This window comes from Myotis brandtii, unplaced genomic scaffold (genome assembly GCF_000412655.1).
Source record: "Myotis brandtii unplaced genomic scaffold, ASM41265v1 scaffold471, whole genome shotgun sequence".
Classification (NCBI taxonomy): domain Eukaryota; kingdom Metazoa; phylum Chordata; class Mammalia; order Chiroptera; family Vespertilionidae; genus Myotis; species Myotis brandtii.
In genome coordinates, this window is record NW_005367989.1 from 2,712,869 (window position 1) to 2,729,858 (window position 16,990).

Sequence of the window (16,990 nt, forward strand, 5' to 3'; positions counted from 1 at the left end):
CATCCTCTTTGAAGATAAACTAAAAAGAGAGAAAGAGAAAAAGAGGTAACCAATTTTATTGCATCTACATTATTATATCCCCTCTTAAGTGAAAAATTGATTAGCAAATTATTGGTTTTCCATTGCATCAAAATAAAAGCAAGCTTCTAAAATTGTTTTTTCTCTGAATAGACACCAGTATTAAACTAAATTTTATAATGATCATTACTGTTCTGGTTTAGGTAATATTGTTCATTAAAAATCAAACAAAACAACCAGGCAAAGTGGAAGTGAGAGGTGAAACCAAAACATAAACTTCCAAGTGGAAATTTTGAACAAGTTGCATCAAAACTCTTTTAAAAAGAAAATCTCAACCCATACAGCAGGTCCCCCAACCACCACTACCTGCAATAATAACTTGTGTCTCCACCTTGCTTCCAAGTCCTGCCTCCTGTATTCCACTCTCCACCTTGATGCTCTTAGGATCATATCTTTATCTCAACTTTTATAAAATTTGACATACTGTTTCCTGGACTTTTTCTTCCATTCATTATATTGAGCACATCTTTCAATATGGGTTGTACATTACTAAGAAAAAAAATTTGTAAGTTTTTTAATTTTCTCCATATCATTTACTCTTATCCCTCGTTTAGGAGCTCCTCTTTTAGACAATTATTTAACATCTATATTAATGATCTAATTTTCTTACTCTTTCTCTTATATTTTTCCATCTCCTTATTTATTTTATTTTTTGGCTACTTCCCAATTCAACATTAATTTTTGTTATTCCCCCCTCCAAAAAATTCTCTTTTGTTCTCCTTTGCAAACTATCCTGACTTCAGTATTTCAAATCTCTGACGTTATCAACTTGGTGGGCTTCTACCTGTTTTTCTCTGCATCCTTGAATGTCTCCATTTCATCCAAGTTAGCTTTTCCTATTTAATAGTCTGGCTCTCTCTTCCATGTTGGAAGTTATACTCTAATCCCTGATGATTCACTGTAGTCCATGTATATTTAAGAATAAAACACTGAGCCGTAACCGGTTTGGCTCAGTGGATAGAGCGTCGGCCTGCGGACTCAAGGGTCCCAGGTTCGATTCCAGTCAAGGGCATGTACCTTGGTTGCAGGCACATCCCCAGTAGGAGGCGATGTTTCTGTCTCACCGTTGTTTCTAACTCTCTATCTCTCTCCCTTCCTCTCTGTAAAAAATCAATAAAATATATTTTTTAAAAAAAGAATAAAACACTGAAACTTCACAAAGTTTATGCATGCTGGCACAGTGTATCAATGAACCAGCCTTACTGCGAAGCATGACCAACTGATGGATTTCATCGAGAATCCCTCAAATGTTAATGTAGGAAGATTATGTCTCTAGGGACATGCAGTTTCTCTATAGAGTCCTGGTATTTCCCAGGTTGATGCTTGACCACTGAGCAACACTGGCCTGGCGAGAAATAAAAGTTTGTTGCTTAAGCTATCCAGTCTATGGTACCTTGTGAATCCCAAGCTGACTAAGACAATCAGTGTAGCCACTCAAGATCTCTCAATTTCAGCTTTCATGATATATCTTTTCCACTTTATGTTTTTTTATTGATATAAAATGTATTCGTTTTAAGTGTGGAATACAGAAATGTCAAGGAACTTTAAAGAAACTTTTAGTAATTTGAACCATATATCTCTATTCTTAGTGAAAAATGAAAATGCCCCATAAGAGGTTTTATGTGTAGTAAACCAGGTCTTGAAATGGTCTATATTGAAAGACCCTAACACATATCTTGTTTGGACAGCATGTAGATGTACTGTGCATTCTTTTTTATCTGTTCTGAAAATCTTTGCTTTTTTATTTAAGTGTTGAATATTTACCTATAATAATAAAAGCATAATATGCTAATTAGACCAGATGTCCTTCCGGGAAGCCCGGGTCCTGGGTACCTGCCGGCAGCCAGAGGAAAGCCCAGGTCCCGGGTGCTGGAAGGAAGCCAGTGCTAGCAGCCGAGGGAAGGAAGGCCTGCTCTTGCATGAATTTCATTTATCAGGCCTCTAGCATTTAATATAATTGCTGCTAAAGTAGGGTGACACACAGGTCTCTAGGGTTCTGTTCATTTTTCCTCATTCTTTTTTTCCTGTTCATCCTACTAAATCACTCAATTGACTTATCTTCCAGTTTTCTGATTCTTTATTCTGCAAATTCAAATCTGTTCTTGAAGCCTCTTATAAAGTTTTCTTTTCTATTATTATAGTTTTTAACGGCAAAATTTTCACTTGCTTCTTCTTAATAATTTCTATTTATTAGTATTTTCTATTTGGTGAGACAACAGTTGTATACTTTCCTTTAGTTCATCAGAAAGTTTTCTATAGGAAATTGAACATATTTTAAATAGCTGATTTAAAGACTTTGCTAAGTAAATCCAATGCGTAGGTTTCCTCAAGAACAGTTTCTATTAACTGCTCTTTGTATGGACCATAGTTTGTTTTTTTTTGCATTTCTTGTAATTTTTTATTTAAAAAAATAAACATTGTAAATAATATAACATGGCATCTCTGGGAATCAGATTATTCTCCACCCATTGGTGATTTGCTGTTGTTGCTATTTATTTTTGTTGTCGGTGTTGCTGCTGCTGCTTGTTTGCTTCATCATGTTCCTAAACTAATTTTTCAGAGTGTTCACTCTGTCATGTGCGACCCACTGAAGTCTCTGCTCAGTTAATATAGTGGTCAGCTAATAACTGAACAGTTAAATGCTTATGCTTAAGAATCCCAGTCTCTGCTGTGGGATTATATATGCATGTTGGAGAATGCCTTCAATGCTCAAGCAGGCAGTTTATAACTCTCCTTAGCCTTCACTTTATACTTGTCTAGAGCTTTAAATCTGGCCAGAGCTACAAGCTTAGAGCCTTTACAAATTTGGGGGCTGGGGGAGGAGGCGGAGGGAGGCGTTGTTCCCACAAAGCCCTTACATACACATCGGTGTCTGGATTCTCACAAATATGCTGGAGCTTTCTAATGATTTCTATGGACATTTCCTTTTAAAATCTTTTTATCATCTTCTCATTTGCCCGAGTCGTTGTGTTGTCTTGGGCAGCTGCAATGTTACACAATCTCTATTTATTATTTTCATCAAATGCCAGGAGAGATGCTGTCCTTACTGGATAAGCTCTGAGTTAGGTCAAATAAAGATAATCCTCATGAGCAGTTACTTTCCAAGTAACTACCAGTCAGGTAAAATAATCAAAATTCTCTAGAAATGGGGTTTTTATTGACCTCCAAACCCATTCTTCCTCCTCCAATGGTTGCTAGGTTGCTAGCTTGCACTTGAGATTATAAAGCTATTGGTTTTCAAGTCTACCATTATGTAGAGGTTAGAGGAATGTAAATAAGACAAATTGAATGCCAGAAAGCTTGCTTAGTTAATTTCCAGAGTTCTGGTTTGGGGCATTTTTGCCTGTGTTATCATTGTTTTTATGAATGAATGCATTTTCTAAGCTCCTTACTTTGCCATACCTGCTGACTGCATCAGTAATACCTATTTGGAACTTTCAGTTAGCCCAACTACAAGTCGCTTTCAGCCAAGAGAGCGACTGAGTGAACACCTCTTGAAGCAGAACATGTAGATGAATCTTATTCATATTTCTGAAGCACATCATCATGAGAAATAATACACTGTTGTTTTAAGTCACCAAGTTTTGCAGTAGTTCATTACAAAACAAAAAATAATGAAAACACCTTTCTCCTCACTTTCTACTTAAGATTATATCTATACAAGCACCTGTCACATCTTAGCAAGAGATTGCAAACTCTTCGAAGGCAAAAACAACATTAAATCTCTTTGTATTAACCACAAAACCTAAGTGCAGCGTCAAAAGGACACTCTATAACTATTTGTGAAATGAATGACTGATGCAGCAAATAAAACCAATGACAATATAGTTAATTTTGATATGATTCTTCAATACCACCTGAATAAAACCTAATATAGTTATTTTTCAATAATTTAAAATCTCATTCAAAAATTGAAAATACTTATATCGCATGAAAAGATTCTTTGGTGACAAAATATAATAAAGCAAAATATTAATATTAATAATGTTAATATGTATAATATAGTATTAAGATAATACATTGAAATAAATTTAGTAATGTTTAAAGAAAAATTAACTCTTCTTTGCCTGTTTATAATGGATAAAAATCTTTATAATTACTATACTTCCCTTTCAGAAATTCATGATGTGTTTTCAAGGCCAAAATTGATTTTGCTTGCCAAGACTGTAATTTTTGAAGAAAAATTTCTGTTTTAAAAACAATGTTACAAAATATATCTGCTCTTACAGACTATGTTTCTAATTTATACCACACAAGCACAAACACTTACTGTGACAGAAAGATTCTCTAGGTCTTGCCAAAGTTTCTATTATAAAAGAGGCCATATTGGATTACTGGTCTGTTACCAGAGAGATATAATGACAGCTTGCTATGTCTAAAATATCCAGGCTTGAATATTTTTCAATGGAGTGTAATTTCCTATAAGAAATTCTATCCATTGCTTATTCAGTGATACTCCCATTAACAAAAATATTGTTGATCTGTACTTGCCAAACTCATTCATATATATATTGGGGTAGAAATTCTCAATGAAATAGTTTCTACCTTCCCTTCTACTTTATACACTGTCAATGGAAAAGTCATCCATGTAAATTAATATTAATATATATTTGAAGAGCTCAAAGTTTTGTGAAATTTAAGTGTAAATTTTTTCCCATTGTCTATTTTTCTTGTCATTAACCAAAGTCACCTAAATATTTGGTGAGGTATACCAAATTAACAAAATGTTTAATCTAAAATTGATTTTTTTAAATGGGACTAACTAAACTCATAGAGAGCCAAACTGCAGACATGCCAAATTATCCAAAGGTGCCAAAAAATGCCACCTGTGGAATCCTCTTTACATTACCCCTGAGAAGGCTAGTCCTAGATATAATCTGGAGTGTCTTTGAAGGCTTGTAATTCACACACTTTAAACTCCTTTGAATTTGTAACTTATTTCAATGTTGAAAATATCTAGAATGTAGTTTTCAACTGCTCTCTAATGTTCTCTGTGTATAGCAGCACTCTGTTTATTCATAAAGGAGAAGAAAACACTATTAAACTGTAGGGGAAGTGGCAGAAGATCGAAATGGGACTCCTTACAATGACCAGCTATGGTGGAAGGCCATGTCCAGACCTGACAATCAGTACCAGTGAGACGCTGACCCCAATAAAAATTTGATAGCATAAAGACCTTAAAGTTACAATGCTTCCCTTCCTAGTGTTAAAATTAAGAGAGATTTTTATTTTCTTCTTTATATTTTTTCTATTTTTAAATTCTTGCAATTTGCATAAATTGTACTAATCATCCTTTTAAAAAACACTACTAACCTTTAAAACCACCTATTTATTAATCTTATATTCTCCCAGGACAATCATGAGGAAGAAATAACACTAAAATATTATTTTTGCTATTATGAGTAAAAAATAAATCATAAAAGTCTATAACTCCCAACTTATTGTCTTCATAATGAGTAAGACATTAAGACAAGATGATAAAAACTTCAAATGAAAATACACTTTTCCTAATATCTTCTCCATATACTTCAAATAGAATATCTGACTACAAAGTATTAGTACTTGTATTTATGGAGTTGGATAAAAATTAACATCTTATTAACAAGGAATAAATTCACTGTATCAGACTTTAAGAATGGGTTACATTTGTAAATAGCATATTAACTACATTTTCTAGATTTTTCTTTCTCACTTGACTAATGAAAAATCCTTTTCTGGTCAAAATTTATTTAAAATCATTAGGAAATACAATAAAATGATGATGTCTAAAAGGTATCTATATAATAAGAAAGATGTTGGCATGAGATGGAGGAAGCATACACTCTGTGTATGTATAATTGTTATTAAATAGTATTCTACATCCCTTGTCTTTTGTATATGTGGTAATAAATTCAGAGATACCGACATCCTCCCTAACTATGAAGTACTTTCACTGTCAAGCCAAAACACCTAATATTCTACTATTAGAACTTTCTTCCACTCTGGAAAATGCTTGTGTTTATAAAAGTTCTGTTACCATTAACAATTAAAATAGTCGCTAGAAACCAGCCACACATTACTAACAAATTGTCTTATCATTAATTCTCACCATAGAAAGCACAGACCTGGGATCTACAGGGACTGTCACAAAGCAAGGAAGTTTAAATGGGGAATGTGTAGAGAGAGTAATAAACCAGAACAGGAAATACACCTGAGTTAGCCAGACCAAGAGGAGATGCCATTATTGTGAGCCCTGGGTGGCAAAAGGGTCACCTTGAGCCAGTGGAAGCATGGGAAGAAAGTTCCTGAAAAAAGGAGGTGAGGCCAAATGGGAGATGCCACCAAGATAAACCTTGACTATTGTCCTTGCCTGTGCTGTGGACTCACATATCTAAGTCTCCACTTGGCATCTCCACTTGGATATTAAAGGCACCTTTAAATAATTGAAATTGAACTTATTGTTTTCTATCAAACACATCCCTTTACAAGGATTCCACATCTTAATAAAAGACACGGCCATTCACCTAGGTGCTCCAGACAAATACCTAAAAGTAATTCTTGGTTCTTGCCTTTATTATCCTCCATGCCATACAATCTATTGGCAAGTCTTATTGTTTGTACACCATCATAGATCCTGATTCTGCCCACGTCTCTTCAGTTCCACTATCACTCCCTAATCCATGGTGCCACCATTCCTGGGCCCCCTGTTATAGTGTGCTCTCCCTCTTTTTCCTCCCTCAAAGTCTACCCTGCACAGAGCAGCTAGAATGAGCTTTTAAAATGTAAAGCGGACGAGGTCCCTTCCTTCCTTATAACCTTCCTACAGTGTTCCCTGGGTCCTATAATAAAAGGCACATCCCAGATCATGGCTCACAGAGCCTAATGTGCTCTGACTCCTGCCTTCCTCTGACACATCATCTCCTATTTCCGTCTTGGTGTGGCACCCACACTCCAGTTACAATGACCTGAATTTGGTTCCTTGAACACACCAGGTTCATTGAGGTCTTAGGCCTTTATACTTCCTGTTTCCTCTACTGGGATGGCCGTTCCCAGAAGTCTTCACTTAGATGGGTCTTCTCACTACTCAGGTCTCTAAGGTCACTTCCTCTGAAAGGTCTACAGTTGTCCTCGCCTCAGTCAGTATCTAGCACCTTGTTTCATTTTCTTCATAGGCTTAAAACTACCCAACATGTTTCTTAAATGTACTGGTTTATACATGTATTGCCTGTCTCCAGCAACTAAATGTGACGTCCATGAAAACAGGAACTCTGCCAGACTTGTTGCTCTAGACCAGCGGTTCTCAACCTGTGGGCCGCGACCCCTTTGGGGGTCGAAAGACCCTTTCACAGGGGTCGCCTAAGACCATCGGAAAACACATATATAATTACATATTGTTTTTGTGATTAATCACTATGCTTTAATGATGTTCAATTTGTAACAATGAAATTGGGGGTTACCACAACATGAGGAACTGTATTAAAGGGTCGCGGCATTAGGACCCTAAGACTAACACCGGGCACATAAGAAGTACTCATAACAATTTATTCCATTCGTGGAAAGTCCATAATGATGCCTATGAGCAGTCATAATAGGCCTCAAACACTTGTATCCCATATAAAATATGTTAGCTTGCATCATGCCTTAAAGTTAAGGCCTCATGAGGCTGTGCTTCATCACACTCAGCAGGAAACAGCAGAAGGAAAAACCAAGCCCTATGGGATTCTACAGCAGGTTAATAAAAAAGCTGAAAAGCTGACACAAAACAAGTCTGGGAACAAACACGGTTAGTATTCTTACTTTCAAACAAAATGGACTAGCTGCCCCAGGAAGACTTCACCGAAAGTGTGCTTTGGCAGAATTCTCCAGTCCTCGGAAATGTTTCAAGACACCCCACATAATAGTTCCCTGTAGTTCTACACTCCTAAAGCTGAAAGGAACCTTACTAGTGATTTAGATCAACCATCTCACTTCATAAAAGAGGAACTAAAGTCACAGTTGTCAAATAACTGCTCCACCCTCACTTCACCAGACGGAGGTCAGGATGGGACATGAACTCTTAACTCCTAATTCCAAGGTCAGTTTTTTTCCGGTATATCAAGTTAATTGCATCCTCTGGGTTAAGAATAAAATTTCCTTCATTTTTTTTCAACCGGACTTAAAAGTAATGTCTTTGGGACAATAAAGGAGAAAAGCAATCTATTTTTCTGAGTACTGGGTGGATGAGGGGGAAGGTAAATAAATATAAAACATTAATTTCAAGAAATGAATAATCAAAATGTTTACAATCATACTGTAATAGAAACAACAATAAATCATATTTTGGGCTCTGAGAAAAGTATGCATTCTGACATCTGCAAATCCTAGGTGACCAGTGGCCCTGAGGGATAGATTCTTACAGTTCCTCCCCCTAATGGTAGTTTGAGTACAGATCAGGAAGTATCGCAAACCACACAGTAATAACTTTAAAATAGGGGTGCTGTCTTCTGGGTTTTAGGAAAGATATGCATGCTACAGAAGGTGATTACCAATCAGGAATATTTTCTACATATTCTTTAGAGGTCATTTCTCAGAAAGATTAGGATTTCTCACCAAGCATTTTTTTTAAGTGAGTGCAGTTTTCAGGAAGTAATGAGAATTATGAAAACAGTTTATATACCAATAACCATGTAATGTGAAGAAAAGTTTGAAGTATTCTGATAAAAATTGCCTCTGTGTTTATCCTACTAGTGAGAAGCGATATATCAGGAAGAACATCAATTGAATGGTAATCTAACTAAAAAGACAAGCGATTCCTTAAAAAGTGAAAATCACCATCACAAATGTGACTATTTCAAATGATTGTGGAAAGAAAGAGAACCCTTAGCACTGAGGCAACGTTAATATTTTCCTGGCATAGGAATTAGGATTAGCTTCCATTCCATTCATCCCCTGAAATGTGAAATCAATGCCTAACACAGCTGGCTAGTCACAATGCTAACTTAATGAAGGTGAAGTGTCTGATCTCTCAGGGACAGAAGGATGTTAACTGAACAACTAATGGGCGTCCCTGGCTGTCCCAATTAATGACAAACCAAGTAGAACTGCCTTAGAGGGTCAACTGCTTGCTCGCACTCCCTTCCAGATGGGGAGCAGTGCAAGCATGGCAAAGCCATGGAAAACCACAAATGTTAAAAAATAATTCACTCTTTTTTAAAATACATGCAAGTACTTATTAAAAAGTTGTTTTATGGAGAGATGAAATCAAGGAGTAGATCTCATTTATTCTCTACAACTAGGCCCTGGTGGTTTGCTGACAAGAAAAATAAAGACCATAATGAAGCTCATACATTTCTTGATTTCTTAGTATCTCTCTCTATATATAAAAACCTAAGCGACCATCCGACTGTTCAACCGTCCGACCGGTAGCTATGACGCACAATGACCACCTGGGGGCAGACACTTCAACTGGTAGCTATGATACACACTGACCACCAGGGGGCAGACACTCAAGCAGGAGCTGCCAAGCTGCAGTGACTTGGCAGCTGCAGTTCTCAGATGATGTACCCGGGACCAGAGAGGAGGGAGCCTGATTCTGGGGTGCATCACCCGAGAACCACCCTCTTGCAATCCGGGACCCCTCAGAGGATGTTGGAGAGCTGGTTGCAGCCCGACCCCCAAGGCCAGGCCAAGGGACCCCACTGGTGCACGAATCCGTGCACTGGGCCTCTAGTATTAAATAATTGGTAATTTCATTATACTGCAAGTTCAATTTGATGTATTTATTCCACATTTCTAAAAGAAGCATAGTTTGTAATGTGGCAAGTAACATGCCTGTCTCATGCATAGAAAATATAAAGAATAAAACCAAACTACATCATGAGAGGATAAGGAAGAAACACCCAGGACTATCAGTTTCTTTTTGTTCTAAGTAATAAGAAATGTGTTGCAAGGAGTGAAATATGCAAAAAAAATATGTCTATTAACAAACTTTCACAATGTCAGTTCTCATAAACTGAAAAGCAAGAGGACACAATTATTGTAGAGGAATTTCATTTTGTAAATGGTGTTCCAAAAATTAAGTGTAATATACATTTATTAAACAAAGTGTTTAAATCATTTACTTACTAATGATAACAGTTCCAGAGGTAATTCTTCAAATAGCTCATAGCATAATCCTTGAAGCAAAGCCTTTTTTTAAAAGTGTTATTTCGGTAGAGCCGAACTGAGTTTTCCAGATCATATTTAGCAAGCCCAACCTTTTTTTATCTTTTAAAATGAAATTTAAAAATCTATTTTTAAATATCAAGAATTGGCTTCCAAATTAATTATTCCATTCTAAATAAGCGTGAAGCGGGGTTTATGAAGAACTTCCGTATTTACAAGTATCAATGGGGCCTTTGACTTGCTGAATATCTTCCAGGAAGAGAAATAAGATACAAGTTACATTTCCTGAGAGTGAAGTGAGAGATGCTTGGAGTTTATAGTAAGTCATTTCTTTCCCAGCTGACATCCACCATCACCTGTCACATTACGAGCAATTTGGCTAGCAGGAGGGTTTGTCTGAAATGCCTTCCCTGCAAGCTGGGTGATGCTGTTTGAGTTCCACAGCCCCAGAGACTCTGAAATCTTAGCCCTTTTGTGTTTGCTGAGGGGATACTGACAGATACATTGTTAATGGGAAAACAAAGTTTGGATGACTCTCTCATAATCTATCGCCTGTTATGATTAGCACTCGTTCACTGTGACATTGTAAACGACTTCCCATTGAAAACAAGTCTTACTACTAGATAGCACTCAGGTAATAAAAATCGAGGATGGGTACACAAAGACACTTTAGAGCAACTTTTAGGTCATTTCATTGGACTCAGGACCGTGGTCACTGGTAACTTTGAAAGAGAAATTTCCAGTGTTCAAGAAGTCAGATATGAGTAAGTTAAGAGACGTGCGTGTGTGCAGAAGTAACACTGGTCAGTAACATTATTCCTTTGGAAAGTTTGGGAGTAAAAGGGACTGTCAAGGGAAAACACTTGTGGGATAGGGGAGGGTTAAGTATATATTTGTAGACTAAGAGAGCGGGATACTGTGGAGAGGAACGCTGAAAACAGAAGAGCAAAGGGAATCATGGGTAAATCGATGTCTTAGAGAAGGTTGGCTGGGAGAAATTAAGAGCACACATGAAGGGGTTAATCTTTGAAAACAGGAGGGTCGCCTGGAGATAGGACAGCTGAAGCAGAGAAATTCTGTGGTAGAGAGCAGAAGGTGGATGGTTTAAATAAGAGAAATAACTTGGGTATAAAACATCTGGTCAATTCAATCTCCTATTCAACCAACAAGATGTTAATTCTACAAGGCACTATCTCAGTTATACATATTAATTAAAAATTTTACCCAACCTGTGATTGCTTTCAAATTACATAGATAGAGCCATGGTGAGTAGAATTATTAAAGTCAATTATTTGAAATTTTTTTAAATTTAAAATTATAAGAATTTCACCTAATCTGGAACAAATGCATTATAGAAATATAAGTGCTTGCTAAAATGAGGCAATGGACAAGATATACCCAGCTTATATGAGTCAATGAAATAACAAAAGCAGCTCTTTGGCTGTCAAGCTTATTTTCTGATTAGCCTTTGTGGCTAAGTTGAAAAAATTAAAATGATAATAAAGTTTATCATTGAAATCATAATTGTATCTTACTATCCAATTCTGTGCCTGATAATAAGAATTAGACTACTCAATGTTATTTTATGAAAGAAGGACTCCTATCAATCTACAAAAACATCTGTAGAATTATTATAAAGTTATACTTAAGCACTAGTAGAACAAAACATCATCATACTACAGTCAATTCTATGGCTAATTCATAAATTTGTCATGCTTATACTTAGATTTATAACCATTATAAAAGCAATACATTGGCAAATGTCAAAGGCTAATAACTAATTAATCCTCACAGTATTTCTATAGGCCAAATAAGATTAAAGATGACTGCAGTATGTTCCTCCATGCTTACTTTTGTAAACTCTGAAAACCCTCAGTTCACACTCCATAGATGCATATAACCTCCACCCAAGCAAAAGCTCTCTTATAACATTTGATTCATTGGATAAAAAAAATTAGTGAAGAAAGGAAACAAATCTACACATAATATGATAGTAGATTAATCAATGCCTGTCAAGACCCAAGTAATTACCAAAATAGAAAAACTTAATTGTATTACTTTATGATGATATCTGCATTATTATTACTCATAAGTAGCACATTTAACTGGTATCATGCTAGTCTCAAGATAATGGCATAAGGACATTTTAAGATGAGATAATTTACATGTAGTTAGCCATAATAAAATAGGAATAAACTCTACAGATCTGCTATACCTATAATCAACAATAATATATTGTACAATTAAAAATTTGTTAAGTGGTAGATATGTTAAACAGTCTTTCAGTAATAAAACAAAATAACAGAATAAAATAAAATTGATATGTGTTATAGAATCTATATACATATGATCAATTACTGATACTTTTTACTTTCCCCCAAGCAATCTTGAATTATATGAAATCTGAAGAAGGAAAATCACAGCTTATTTCTTTTTTTTTTTTTAATATGTCCTTTATTGATTTTTTACAGAGAGGAAGGGAGAGAGATAGAGAGTTAGAAACATCGATGAGAGAGAAACATTGACCAGCCGCCTCCTGCACATCTCCCACTGGGGATGTGCCCGCAACCCAAGTACATGCCCTTGACCAGAATCGAACCCGGGCCCCTTCAGTCCGCAGGCCGACGCTCTATCCACCGAGCCAAACCGGTTTCGGCATAGAAACATCAATGATGAGAGAGAATTATTGATCGGCTGCCTCCTGCACGCCCCTACTGGGGATTGAGCCCACAACCCAGGCATGTGCCGTTGACCGAAATCGAACCCAGGACCCTTCAGTCTGCAGGTTGGCGCTCTAGCCACTGAGCCAAACCAGCTAGGGCTGCAATGCCTTATTTCAATTTGATGACTATAATAGTAAATGTTCCCGAAATTGGTAAATGGAAATACTAAACTGATAATATTTCATATAATATTACAGTTTAGCAGTGTTTGAGGATGTCATTGAGAGAATGTGACCTCGGTTTAATCTGGAAGCTGGACCTGGCAATTAGAGTTTTCCATCCTTCTGCCACCATTTTCACAGGAGGTCCTTGAATAATGTAATTTCATTCATTACAACATTGATGAGAAAAAAAAATTATTCCTAGGCAGGGCCCCTGTCTGTGGGAGTTTACACGTTCTCCCCATGTCTGTGTGGGTTTCCTCTGGTCACTCCAGTTTCCTCCCACATCCCAAAGATGTGCACATGAGGTGAACTGGCCCATCTGTACTATCCCAGTCTGAGTAAGTGTGGGTGTGGGTGTGAGAGTGCTCTGCAATGGAAGATGTACTGTCCAGGGTAGATCCCGCTTTGCATCCTGAGCTGCCAGCATAGGCCCCAGCTACCCACACCCTTAAAACTGGAATTATCAGGTTGGAAAATAATTATCTTATTTGTTTGTATGAATCTTTCTTAAATGTATATGCAGCTCACATTTAGTTCAATGTTTAACATTATAATTGGTTTGAGTGTTTATTTAGAAGTTTGATGTTTTTTTGACCAAAAATATGTCATAGAAACTTAACTCTTGTTTATATCTATGGTAAACCTGGCTTGGCTATACATTGCTTAGCTTAAAGTTACAGTTTCCAAGACCCTATCAATGATGTTAAGTGAGGACTTAACTGTATAAACTTTTAAGATACTGGCTGATAGATAGAGAGATCTACTCGTTTTGTGGATGCCCAAGACAAACCTCATATGTCAGTGCCCTTGCTTATTAAACCTGTCACCTGCCAGTCCAGACTGATCTATCTCTTTCTTGGGTCTCTCCTTGCCTTCCATGTTTTGGGGGCAGTTTCAGGTTTTATCTGAGGAATTTCCAATGTTGAAAACCAACTAGTAGACATTTATCTATATAAAACAATTGGTTATTAAAATACTAGAGGCCTGGTGCATGACATTCATGCACTGCGGGAAGGGGGTTCCTCAGCCTGGTCTGTGACCTCAGCAGGGAGTGGGCCTAAGCCAGCAGTCGGACATCCCCCAAGGGGTCCTTAGCGCTGCCGCAGAGGCAGGAGAGGCTCCCGCTACTGCTAATGTGCTCATAGCTAATGTGCTCACCAGCCATGAGCTCGGCTTCTGGCTGAGCAGCACTCCTCCTGAGGGAGTGCACTGACCACCAGGGAGCAGCTCCTGCATTGAGCGTCAGTGTGTGTCATAGTAACAGGTCATTCTGCTGTTCAGTCAATTTGCATATTATGGTTTTATTATATAGGACTAGAGGCCCGTTGCATGAAATTTGTGCACAGGTAGGGTCCCTAGGCCTGGCAGGTGATCGGGGCCAATCTGTGGGGTGACTGGCAGGGTGCCCACCCCCCTCCCACCCCCCCACTGGCACCCGCCTTGGCTGGCCTGGGGCCTGGAGCCTGAGGGCAGCTCCTGTGTTGAGCATCTGCCCCCTGGTGGTCAGTGCTCGTCTTCCCGTTGTTCAGTCGATTTTGTATATTAGGCTTTATTATATAGGAAGGGCAAGTTGCTGTGATGTAGTCCTTTCCAAAATTTATATACCAAATAGTATATATCAGTTTTTATTGCTCTGATATATGAGAATGTCTATAATAATGAATTCTGCTCCAAAACAGTGATCACCCTAAAAGTTTCTGAAAATATGTACATATTTACACTGTGTAAACCAAGCATGTCAAACTCGCGGCCCGAGGGCCATAAAAATTTTGTAACTTAATTTTTACGATATCCGTGTTTACATAATTTTTAATAATGAACTACAAGGGTCACTAATGACTGATTACTATAATTGTTTTGCATTCATTTCCCTTATGCGCCTTATGTGCAGGCGCACCATTTCTCTCCACTAATACTAGCAGAGAATGTTTTAGCAGCCAATTGCCACGTCATTAGTCTTGGACTGACCTGTTTAGTGTGCACAATAGGAAATATTTCGCTTTCGGAGAACAAGAAAAATAGGTTTATTTGCGTTATGCTTATTAATTGGTGCAGTTATTCAGTGTCTGGTAAGCTAATGTTCAAGAAAAATATTAATTTTTATTAAAATGATTTATTATTTTATGTTAATGATTACTCATTTATTTCAGCCCTTTGTATTCAGCATGTCTCTATGGACATAAACCTACGTTTTTATGAAAATTGAAGCTTTTGTTTTTTTGCGGCCCACATAAACTTAAACCTTGTTTAGTTGGCCTGTGTTAGCCTTTGAGTTTGACATGCTTGGTGTAAACTATGCAAATTCCACTTGTTTAAATAAAATGAAAACATATTCATATGCAAATATAATAATGCCTCCCCTCCCCATTCTTCTAATGCTTGTTAATTGTGTTAGTAATGTAATTATCTAAACATTTCAGGAACCCCTAATACATACATAGTAATCTACAGATTTTACTTGTAATCGATATGTTTTTAGTTTAAAAAACTTACTAAGTGCTTTTAAACTTAATAGAATTATAAAATCATGTCTAATGCTACTGAAAATATTGGGTAATATGCAGAAAAGATAGATAAAACAATAATGGAGCATAATTAGAAGTATATGTCAATATCTCAAAAAATGAACTAGGAATTCCACTTTGAAAAATAAATCCTATGGAAATAATCCTAAACACAGAGAGAAACAACTTTCCTGTATGTTGAGGTGTTATTTATAATAATAAAAATCCTGAGGTTAAAGGTCCAGGTAGAAAAGACATGCCCCTGGGGTGAATCCTTCAACAGCAGCAAAGATGGGGCACAGATCATGCTGCATTACCCACAGCAATTTTCCCCACATTCAGGATTGTTTACAAGGGAATTGTTAAGGTCCAGGGAACTTAACGCCTCCAAAACACTACACGTCTTCCAAATACATAATCTGTGGCTTCCTAGTTACTGAGGATTACTTTATTTATGAAAACATAAAGTGCAGAGACAGACAAAATGGGGGCGGAATAGACAGACGTGTCCAGAGCCTTGTCCCGGAGCAGATAGAATGAGCAACTAAATTGAATAACAGCCAATCCGAATTGGCGGAGTAGACACAGCTGGTAAGATAATTCGCAGCCAGGAGGGCAGAGGATGCCTGAAGAATGGTAAAATCAGGGATCTGGGCTGGAGAGAACTGCGAGACCTCAAAGCCCAGAGGGTCAGAGGGAAACCTCATGGCACCGAGGCCCTTGGGACAGGCATAGTGTCTGACTGTGGAAAGGAAGTCTGCAGGACTGCTGGCCGCAGGGGATTCTAGATCTGGGTCCACAGTCATGAAAGACTGAGCCCAGAGGGGGCAACCATCAGGCTGCGCCATGCCGGGGTGGGGGTGGAGGGGCTTGCAGTGGTGTAGCTCTTTTCCCTCTTTTTGGTCTTTGCTTCTATTCGCTGAACCTAGTACATAGGACCTTTCAAATATAGACACTCACCCGTGGCTGAGGTGCAGTTGGAGGTGCAGACTTGTGGAGTCTGGGGAGAGGAGAGGGTCGGGGAGAGGTGGCTATGAATCTGGCACTGAGTTATATCTGAGGTACCAGACCTAGGCAGCCATTTTCTCCTAAAGAGATAACCCCTCCTTGCAGTCTCCAGGCAATCAATACAGCCACACCCAGAATACACCCTGAGTGGCACAAAGGATACAAAAAAAAAAAATCTGAATAGTCCCTGAGAGCCCCCAGAGACTGGCCTAAAGGGAGGCCTTTAGTCCCAGCAACAGGAAACTAAGAAGTGGCAGACAGTACAGAAGAGTGGTATCTTAAACCAGCCAAAGGAACGATACTTTACTTTTTCATTTTTTTAACTTTTTTTAAAAAATATATTTTATTGATTTTTTACAGAGAGGCTGGGAGAGGGATAGAGAGTTAGAAA

General features: G+C 37.7%; 1 protein-coding gene across 1 annotated transcript in view; it reads right to left on the reverse strand.

Moving 5' to 3' along the window:
- COL19A1 (collagen, type XIX, alpha 1) overlaps positions 1-16,990 on the reverse strand; it is a 312,484-nt gene that overhangs the window by 259,211 nt on the left and 36,283 nt on the right. The window contains exon 5 of the mRNA XM_014547409.1: positions 382-384. Coding sequence (XP_014402895.1) covers positions 382-384 — 3 coding nt within the window. The remainder of the gene's footprint in view (positions 1-381; positions 385-16,990) is intronic.